The 11,397-nt window shown below is 36.3% G+C and overlaps 1 protein-coding gene across 1 annotated transcript; it reads right to left on the bottom strand.

The window, feature by feature from the left end:
* Positions 1-403: 403 nt before the first annotated feature.
* Positions 404-6,026, bottom strand: LOC107593626 (chemokine-like receptor 1). Its single transcript, XM_016283428.1, has 2 exons — positions 5,963-6,026; positions 404-1,731 (listed from the first exon to the last, which is right to left on the bottom strand). Exon 2 carries the CDS (start codon positions 1,716-1,718, stop codon positions 588-590), a length of 1,131 nt encoding a protein of 376 aa, XP_016138914.1. The 5' UTR covers positions 1,719-1,731; positions 5,963-6,026; the 3' UTR covers positions 404-587.
* Positions 6,027-11,397: the final 5,371 nt, after the last annotated feature.

Raw genomic sequence — 11,397 nt, 5'->3', positions numbered from 1 at the left:
ATTAAATATCTAAAATGATTCATGTCATTTTCACATTTGAAAAAGAATGTTAAAAAAACTAAATATTCTCTTGTATTAATGTTCAGTTTTTGATTATATCTAAATTAAGACCACAATGAGACCAGAGTAAGAGGCTTAATTAATAAGTTTATTTAGCTTCAGCTTTTTGCTTAATCTTTGAAATACATCAACAAATTGAATACTATTTTATATGAAATAAAAGATACTTTATAAAAATGTATGTGCAGACAATAGTTATACAGTAAAGACAAGCTAATACATGTAAAAAAATTCATTATCATATATGCTTACAATAACAATTTTTATTCATCATTAAATCTCTCTCTCTCTTACACACACACACACACACACACACACACACACACACACACGTATATAATAATTCTGCATCACATAAGCATTTCCCCATAAGAGCAAGGTAGTTTTAATGTAAAGCTTCAAACTAACTGAATTTCTTTTGGTCCAGTTCTTCAGGTTAATGTGTCTCACTTTTATTAATGATGGCATTAGATCCACATGAAAACACTTTGTAAAGTCCTTCTTTAGAAAAAATTTATGTTATACTGTTATACATCTGCATCAGAGAAAGACTTGCTCCCGTTCTCTTTGTTTCGAAAAGTGGGCATTGAATTTGTGCAGGTATTTGTGCGTGAAACTTCCTCTGTGAAAGCAGTTTCCAAAACCTTCAGGATTGACTTGCGCACCTTGTCTTTAAAGTCTTGTCCCATGAAAACATACAACAATGGGTTCAGGCAGCTGTTTAGGAAAGCCAAACTGGTCGCAATGGGAATTCCAACAGTGGTGACATATTGCAGGGTGGAGCTGTATTTCACTCTCATGTGGTTTACCATCTCAATGAGCACCAGGATATGGTAAGGAGCCCAACAAATGAAGAAGGCGGTGATCACAGCAGCAATGATCTTGAAGGGACGTCCAGTTCGGCCAGACATGGAACGGTTTCTTTGGAGACGATGGATGATGACCACATAGCAAGAGACGATGATCACAAAAGGCACCACAAAGCCTATGATGAAACGGGTAATGATCATGGCACGATGCCGTAGAATACGGAGCTCCACCACCTCTGGTGTTTCATAGTCATCAGAGAATGCAAAGTTGTTGAAGCAGTTGATTATGTTTGAGTTGCTGTGGTCGGGTGCAGTGTCCTTGAAGACAAAGTAGGGTGAGCTCAGCACCAGGGCGAATAACCAAACTCCAAAGCTCACCACAGAAGCTCGGCTCACATTCCTATGGTTCTGTGCCCAGATTGGACGCACCACAGACACACAGCGGTCAACACTGATCACAACCAGGATGTACACACTGGCAAACATGTTGAGGAAACTGAGAGTGCTGTTGAATTTGCACATGAACTGGCCAAAAGGCCAGTGGAAGCCCATGGCCGTATAAGCCACGCTGAGAGGGAGGAAGGCTGTGAAGAGGAAGTCTGCTACAGCAAGGTTCAGAAACCAGACTGTGTTGACCGTCCTTTTCATTTTGAATCCAGTAACCCAAATGACAATGCCATTGCCCACCACTCCAAGTACAAAAGCCAGACTGTAGACTATGAGTGACATGATGTTAAGAGATTTCCTGAGATCTGTATTCTCATCATAATCATCATCATCATAGTCATCTTCATACTCGGATGAGTTGTAATTGAGAGGACTTTTTGTAAAATTGTATGGATCCATCATTGTATCTTCAAACCTAGTTTGACAGAACAAATATGGTATTTAGTAGTTAATTATAAGCAGTCAAGATATACCTAGACTGAGAGAAGCATAAAAAAATATTTTTTTTTAGCATAAGAAAAAAATGGAGAATTTTTTAAACATTTTTTTTATTTGTCCTCGTCCTTTGTAGAGGACGCCATGACTAAGTTATTAAAAAAAATTATAAACAGATATGAAAAGGCATGTAAAGGCAAAACAATGCCACACTATCAATTCTTGCTAAATATTGAAGTTTATTAACAAAAGCAATGTTTCGGTCCACTGTCCTTCATCAGGCATATACATACTATTAAAGTCAAAACATTTTTAAATACACTCCCAACCAATGAGTGACATCGACATGTGGACCAATCACTAACTCATACATCATAAATAACCAGGACTCAAATATCCAATAAAAAACACTTTACAACATTACAAACAGATGATATTACACAATTTAAACGCAAAGTTAATCGTTTTTGTAAAATCACAATATCAAAAATTCAAATCTTGACAGAGTTACAATATCATCCCATCTTGATCAAACAGACACTCAGATATACAATAAGAACACTTTACAACATTACATTAACTAATGCTTCATCATTTAACCCCAAGGGTGATAAAGTTTGCAAAAGTCACAATCCAAAACAACTCACGTCTTAATAAAAGGCTATCAATGTCACCACTTCTTGGTGGAACAGACACCTTTTCAATCCCCAAGAAACGTAGGGAGGACACATCATGATTAAAAGAGAGGAAATGCGCAGCAACTGGGTAAGCAATATCTTTTCTCCTAATGGAGCTCTTATGCTCACTGATCCTTTGTTTCAATTGACGAGATGTTTTCCCCACATAACACAGACCACATGGACATCGAATAAGGTACACAACATGGGTAGAAGCACACGAAATAACAGAGTTAATTTGATATTTTTGACCTGTTCTTGGATGACAGAAAACAGCAGTTTTAAATGTATTGTTACACTGTGCACAATTACTACAACGATAATTTCCATTCTGTATAGGACTCAATAAATTTTGAGATGCAAGAGGAGCAGCACTCTGAAAACGGGCATGCACCAGAAGATCTCTTAAGTTTCTGGAACGTTTATACTCAGTCATCGAAGGGTGTTGGAAAAGATGACTCAACTCGGGGTCTGAAGATAACAAATGCCAATATTTTAAGAAATATTTCTTATCTGATAAGATGTTTATGAATAAGTAGTAATAAAGGTAAATTAATGTTTTTTTGTACGTTTTATATTCTTGTTTAACAACTCTGTACGGGGTTTTCGAAAAGTATCAAAAGCATCATTAACCCATTTTGTGGGATATCCTCTATCCAAGAATTTCTTTTTAATAATCCCCGACTTTTCAACAAAATCAGAATCTGAACCACTTTCTGCAAGATAGTATCTCAAAGCATTCAGTCCCTTTTCATGTGTAATGTTGGTGTACAGACTCAACAACACTGTATCAGGTAAATTTCGTAGCTCAGAGATCTTATGAAATCTGTAGAATCTCTAATATAAAAAGGTAATTTCTGCACAAATGGTTTAATAAAGTAATCCACATATTGGGTGGGATAAAGGAGGTAAAAGAGAGTTGGTTTGAGCCACTATTGTCACATTCGCTACTGTGAGGAGCACGGAGCGAGGAACGAGGAGACGAGGAGTATACTTTAAACAAAGAGACTTTAATGACATCCATGGAACAAGGAACACACACGTAGCGGGGAGAGACGGCATTCAATACCGGACAGGAAACAATGGGCAGAACACACTTTATATACAACTTAATCAGGGGAAGACAAGACACACCTGGAATCAAATTGGAAACAATGGACATGGGAAAACTGGGTCATGGAAGACGTGGGGAGCAAAACACAAGACACAGGACTGGATCAACCAATCTTTTGTGGTCAATTGAAAAAAAGGATCAGTGAGCATAAGAGCTCCATTAGGAGAAAAGATATTACTTACCCAGTTGCTGCACATTTCCTCTCTTTTAATCATGATGTGTCCTCCCTTCGTTTCTTGGGGATTGAAAAGGTGTCTGTTCCACCAAGAGGTGGTGACACTGATAGCCTTTAAGACATGAGTTGTTTTGGATTGTGACTTTGCAAACTTTATCACCCTTGGGGTTAAATGATAAAGCATTATTTAATGTAATGTTGTAAAGTGTTCTTATTGTGTATCTGAGTGTCTGTTTGATCAAGATGGGATGATATTGTAACTCTGTCAAGATTTGAATTTTTGATATTGTGATTTTACAAAAACGATTAACTTTGAGTTTAAATGGTGTAATATCATCTGCTTGTAATGTTGTGAAGAGTTTTTTATTGGATATTTGTGATGTATGAGTTGGTGATTGGTCCACATGTCGATGTCACTCATTGGTTGGGAGTGGCCTCTCTCATCTTTTTAAGTGGGAGAACTTGCACAATTGGTGGCTGACTAAATACTTTTTTGCCCCACTGTATGCCTGATGAAGGACAGTGGACCGAAACGTTGCTTTTGTTAATAAACTTCAATATTTAGCAAGAATTAATAGTGTGCGGGATTGCATCTTTATATTTTGGACTTGACAGTTTTGTTGGACCTTTTTTCCTACGCACCTATCGTTTTTTTCAGGTGTGCTGAGTTTGTGTTGATTAACCAAACTTTGTACAAAGATGTTTCTCAACTATGTTATGAAAGATATAACAGAATGATTTGATATACTATTTTACTTTATGCAAAATGTGTGTAAAATGTCCATAAATTGGTATTCCCATTCTATACAATGAATCTATACATTGCATCTAATTACATGCATATTAATGTGTTCTTGGGGCAAACCATAATGAAAAAAATGTTATACTGGGAGTAATAACTTGGCAACATTTTCATAAGAATATGTAATATTTCATAGGAATATTGATCTATAATTTCTTTCCCTATTTGTTGTGTTTCCCCAAAATGTCTGATAAACATGCCATTTGTCTTGGTGTCCTCTACAGAAGACATGTAGGAAACTTATGCCCTGTTTCATAACAAAAAATCATATTCCAATTTGAAACCCCATAACATTTTTCTGAGATTATTTTGTAAGACAAACTATTTGAAAATGAATCAGATTTAAATGATAATTACATAATATTATCATATTTCCCTAAGAATGCTCAATTTGATTTGATTTGATTAAATCATTTTTAGAAGAAGGTGTGTTTATGGTCAAACCTGTATATAATGTCCTCTACAGAGGACAAAATTCTATGCCTGGATCCCAGGAGGATCTAGAACAGGGGTGTCCAAACTCGGTCCTGTTGGGCCAGTGTCCTGAAGAGTTTAGCTCCAACCCCAATTAAACACACCTGAACCAGCTAATCAAGCTCTTACTAGGCATACTAGAAACTTAAAGGCAGGCATGTTGAGGCAAGCATAGAAACTTAAAGGCAGGCAAGTTGGAGCTAAACTCTGCAGGACACCGGCCCTCCAGGACCGAGTTTGGGCAGCCCTGATCTAGAAAGAAAAGGAACTCACTAACTCACATGTTGTTCTGCTTTTGTCCACTGGAGGCCAGAATTTGAGAAGTAAAGTGAAGTTTTGCTATACAGAAAAGCTCTGAACATAATCTGAAAGCATTTTCTCTACTCAGTCATGTAAAATTTCACATGGGAATTCTCCATCTATTAAAATACATAATTTCCCCTGTTCTATGGTGAACATGTGACATCTGTCTCTTCAGAGCATTAAACTGAGTTCATGCAAAATATATATTAAAAAGTTTTTAGTTTTTTCCCCAGATTGTACATCAGTTCATTCCATGGGCAGTATAGCAGACATCAAGGGAGTGTGTAGTTTTTGTATGACAAAAGTGATTTTTTTATGAAAGAATATAAGTAAAATCAAATTATGATAGGCTAAATAATACTATATTGAAGAAGAAGAAAAAAACACAACGAAAACTCTGGATCATAGGGGGGAAACCCAGACAATTCTAGGCTGTTCCAAAATGCAAATGTTACGACTTATTAAGGCTATTGTTAAAACATTAAAACGGTTATATATACAATGCACACGATATACAGAGCTATTTTTTTGGTTTGATCTCTGCTGTAACAGACACGTGAGTTGATAACTATGGAAAGATGCTCAAATGACTAAACATTTGAAAATGTAATCACACTAAAAAGTTGCATTTCACAATAAGACAATCATATTAAGCATGCTGCTTACCTAGAGTCGCCAAATAAGTGACTTCCACAAAATAATTCGCTCACACCTGTGACTCGCGAGAGCAAAACTGCAATAATCTCTCGCTTCTTGTGGGGAATGTCAATCCCAGTTTGGAGTGACGTCACATCACCACCCTCCTCGTTCTACTCGGTTGTTGTTGTTGCTGCTCCCTTATTTATCACAATTTTATAGTAATTTTCTTGTAGGTTTGACCAAAGCGGTGTGTTTATGTCCACAATGCATTGATACTGTCAGACTAATCATGTTTGGACGCGACAAGCCTCGTCTACGGGTTATAACGTGCCGAATATTTCCAACATTTGGAATGACTGCGGTTTCCCGAATGCGGTACCGCAAACTACCATTCCCTGACAAAAACAGTGGAATATTGAATGAATCACACGACGATGTTCGACAACGTTATGTAGATAATATACACTTTCAGTTGTACCTACTGCAGGCTATCTGTCAATAGGCCTATAGCCTATAATTATCCTGCATGGCTTTTCTAAAACTTGAATTCATCTACTTCTTGAGTATGTACAGACCATACAAATCCAGTTTTAAATTTGCCATCTTTGTATTGCCTTGTATAAACTTGAGTTATATAAACTTCTATAAGTTTTCCTATGTTAATTATTATTATTATTAAGTATAATGCATTTAATTTTAAATGTAGCCTACTGTTAACATGGACATGGACAGTAAAGGGACTGTTGTCTTAAATTAACCACAATATCACATGAAAACTTGCATAATCACTCATGAGACAAGCCACATTTATGGGACTCACCAAACAGACTTCAACACTTGAAACTTGAAACTAATTATCTGACATCATAAGGCAAAAAGTTATATAGGCCTATGCTGCAAAATTAACAGCAATGTAAATAAAACAGTATGAAAACAAATTAAGTATGCACACGTACCCTAGTGCATCCTGGAAAGTTTTTTTTCCAGAAAGGTTGCCGTGAGACGCATTGCTTTCTGTTCCTGAAAACTGATAGAAATCACTAGCTCCTAAATTAGGAAGTAAACACAAAAAAACAATCAGCTAAATATTTTAGTATTAATAATTTTTTTTTTTTTACAATGTAGTATAAAGTTATTATTAGTTACTTTGACAATTCTTTCTACTTTTCTAATATGTTTCAGATTATATTGTTTCATATTCACAGTCAAATGTAAAACTAATATAAACTTAACTGAAGGCTCCATACCATTTTACTTCCAACACCCTTCCTTCTCCCAACAACCAACATATTTAATGCAATGACTCTTTATTTGGTTTCCCCAACATGTTTTATGTTTTTTTTAAGGAAATGTTTACTTGAGGTTCAAATGCAGGCCTTGTGTTGACTGGTGAATGAAGGAACATGCACATGTATGTTTTATTTTTCTCAGCAGGACATATGACAAGTCTAGTGACTGCATCTGTTTACGATTTACTGTGGCCACAGCTGCCCTGTGTGTCATGGTGACTCCGTTGATTTGTCTAGTTGTATTCAAGGCAAAGCATGACCAGCAGGTTGTAAATAAATCTTTTTAGAGTTGACATAGTCCCCAAGAGCCATGAGATTATTTATATGACACAGATATATTACATTAATCACTTATGTTAATTATGTCATTGCGGAGTTCTCAAGAAAAAAAAGTTGAATCAGCTCCATGAAAAAAATCCCAAGATGGCGCCGACGCTGATGGCCAATAAAGCTCATTCTGATTCTGATTCTGATTCTGATTCTGATGTAATCAAGGCTAAATATTTATGAGTTTTTAAAAAGGCTCTCGAAACACTCAATGCTGATACAACTTACAAAAGGGTTTCTGTCAAAAACTGGTCCTTTTGGCCAAACTAAACACTGAGATGAGCAAACAGATACAGTTTTGTGTTCTGCTTATTTTGGAATGCAAACAATATGCTTATGTCACATCCCAAAGAGTATCAAGTGAATATATGCAAATATTATTAAAGTGTGTTTGTTAAATAAGCTTATCAAATAGTTACATTTATGCTCCTAACGTTTTGAAGATGTCATTTTAATTTAAGCTTTTTGATGCATATGCCTACTTATTGTGACAACCGAGCATAATATACATGTAAATCATTTATGTTTGTTGCATTCCTCATCACTTGTAAGTCACTTTGAAATATTCACTGAAGCCTACCTAAGACGCTATATTGTGTATGGACCTCTTTCCACCTGATATTAAGATGCATTTTTTTATACACGTTCACCGCTAAAAACAGGTGAAAACGAAGTCTGAAAAGTTTTGTGATTAGATCACTGAAAACACAAACAAAAATGTAAAAAATAAAATACAAAAAATGAAAAAATGCCTAAGCTTGTGTAAAAAACAATTAGGAATAATTACAATCAGAACTAATTCTAATTATATGCATTCATAATAAGTAATGTAACAGTATTTGAATACACACAAAATGCAACATGGTAGGCCTGTTATGATGCCACTTTTTCAGTTAAATCAGTGTTTACCACCTGGAATGGATATAAAGGGGTTTAGAGAACTTTTTCACTTTATAAACTCATTGTTTCAGTTGTCTTTTATTGCACAATATACATCTACACTACCACAAGCTTGCTTGGAAAATATAGTCACATGCATTGGTCAAAAATTACTAACACAGCAATGACTGTGAAACATAAGAAAATCATAATCAATCCAAGCTGTAGAAGGGTGCTGTGTAGGTGGATGAGTGCTGTGAGATTACAGTTCCCTTTCCACTCCTTCTTCCCATGGAGGTTACAGAAACCGGACAGCTTCTTTTAAGATACACCCAACCTACAGAGATGAGGACGGGCTCTGGAACCCCCCTACGTGTCGTCATATATTTTACACCCTCGAAGACTTGCATGTTGCTGGGTGTATTGTGAATACTGGCAGCCAGTATGTGAACCTTTTTCTGGTCTGGAGTTCTCTGGGGTTCAGGATGAAGTGTTTGCCCTGGACATCTGTGAGAACAAAACAGTGCTGGGAAATCTTTATTAACAGCGGTCACAAACCTTTTGGAATAATCTGTGAAATGTTTCTGTATTTAATTATAGATGTGAACCCACAAAAAAAGACAAAAAAACAAACAAAACTACAGATTGGAGAATTATTTTGTTGCAAGAGGCATGGCCATCTAATCACATCAATCTAAATGCCAAGTTGCACATTTCATTTAAGTTCTTAAGTAAACACATGCAGAATTTTACTGTTACTAATGTGGTCTCTCTCTGCACAGGTAACCTGTTGGTAACATGTTGGCTCTGCACAGTGTAAATTGCATTGTAAAGATTATTGGTCACATGCTCCATTGGGATGGCAGTAAAATAAATTTTTTCTGCAGAAAAACTATACAATCTCAGTGATGACAATAAATAGAGAATTAATAAATGCACACTGAATAATGATATATATAGAAAAAGATGTATAGTGGTCTGGGAGGAAAGCAGGAAAGGGGTTAACAAGAAATGGATAAAAAATTATGAGATATTTTATACTGTCCCAGGGATTTAAAAGTGTAATAAGCGATTTCTGAGAAACACTGTTGAAAGTGGATTGGACCAAGCACCAAAACACACTTCTAGCCTTTCACCAGTAAGGTGCGTGTCAACTCATGATGATGGAATTGCCTGGGTTGCATAGCATGTTCATGAATCTGGGGGTGGAGCTATCAAGATAAAGTTGCGATCCTTTTGAGTAGGGGCATGTTTGTTTTAGTGATTTTAAATATCAACAGCGTTTCTCAGAAATCGCCTACTGCACATTTAACAATAGTTTAAAATCTGGCCTTAAACATTTTAAGACAAACCTATCTAACCTTCTACTTCTTCTTATTTTATTATATAATATATCACATATAATAATATTATTTGTCTATTTGTTGGTTGGGTGGGTGGTTTCGAATTAATTTTTCCCCAAAAAACAGCTTCCTAACCCAAAACTACTGTTAGGATCATCTCTCCCAGGGTCACTCAAGGCTCCAGCAATTATCATCATCACCCACTTGCATTAAGATCTCCAAATCACAGTCTGTCTGTCAGAAGTTCTCAGCTGCAACTAACCACCTTAAGTTAAGAAAACCTTTGGTTATAATTTTAAGGGTATTTTCAGTAACACCCTGTTTATAAGGGATCATCGCATCCTGTCGAGACAAAAACAGAAAAAAACATCACAAGCAACAAACACTTATGTTGTTTACAGTGGATGCGCAGTGCTGACAGTAGACTGGTGCCATTTTCTGTTTTTATGATTGTTCCGACAGCAAGACAAATGAATAAGAAAAGACTTATCATTGCGCTGATCATGTTAATGTTTGCTTTGCTGTTTCCAGACACACTTGGTTCAGATGGGTGTGAGGGTTTTCTTAACCTTCCCACTTTGGGGTTTGCTGCAGCCGCCAGGAGAACATTACTGTTTAAGACTTTTTACTTTTTAAATCCCTTTGACTTCAAAATTAATTGCACCCTTCAAATGAACAATTCTAGTCCTGAAAGCGTAAGCATAAGCGAACAATCTGAAAGTCATGCACACTGCCAATACAGATGTGTGGAGGAAGATAAAGTTAGAACGAAAGAAAAAAATGGAAGACAGGAAGAGGGGAGAGGGGGTGTGAGATGAGGAATAGGAGGGTGTGGAAGCTTAAGTGATTAAATGAAGAGCACAAAATTTCAAAACTGAACTTAAATTTCCCTTATCATGTTATTTCTATCTTGACTAATGAGACAGTTGCATACTGGGCAGCAGAGAAAAGGTAATGAGATTGAATCTTTCAGTAGTCTCCAAGTGAGATTAAAGAAGACCTCACATCTTTCCTATCCCTCCCTATAATAAATATTGCAGTGGACATATGTTTTAATTAATCAGTACGTTTAAGCAATAGTTAAAATTTTGCAACATCACCCTATCAAAAGGTCAGACATGTTGATGATTCATATTTAATTTATAAAATCTGAGCATAAAGATTAATCCTGTTTTTATACTGCAAATTTTTGCTTCGCAAGTTTGCAAGTTTTGCTTTTTTAATTGATTGTCCTACGTTTTCCCATAAAGCTGTTGAGTCATTCATAATGATGGTGTCTGGATGGGATATTAATAGATCCTATAGTTTGCGGGCACCCAGGTCTCTCAAACTTGCAATTTGGTCAGCCAACATAAATACCAATTTGGTTGTGTAAAACAACCAGTGAGACTACGAGGCAGAGAGTAAGTTTGTGCCTGGGCTGGGGGCTTGGTTGGAGTAGATTCTTTTGTGCAGATGAAGCCAGGGTGTGGTCACAAAATAAACCGATCCAAAGGGCTGAAAATGAACTTGCTCTCCTCTCATTTTGTGGCAGTGAAAAATCTAATGAGGCACTGTACACACTTCCACCCTGTGTTTATCTAGCTGTTAGGGGAAAATCCTCACAACCATATTCTAGTTCCAG

The sequence above is a fragment of the Sinocyclocheilus grahami genome, unplaced genomic scaffold, assembly GCF_001515645.1.
Source record: "Sinocyclocheilus grahami isolate Dianchi unplaced genomic scaffold, SAMN03320097.WGS_v1.1 scaffold175.1, whole genome shotgun sequence".
Taxonomy (NCBI): Eukaryota; Metazoa; Chordata; class Actinopteri; order Cypriniformes; family Cyprinidae; genus Sinocyclocheilus; species Sinocyclocheilus grahami.
This window is presented reverse-complemented; position numbering and strand designations above follow the sequence as displayed.

Excerpts from the sequence above, each read along its gene's own strand:
- LOC107593626 (XM_016283428.1), bottom strand. The coding sequence starts at position 1,718 with ATGATGGATCCATACAATTTTACAAAAAGTCCTCTCAATTACAACTCA.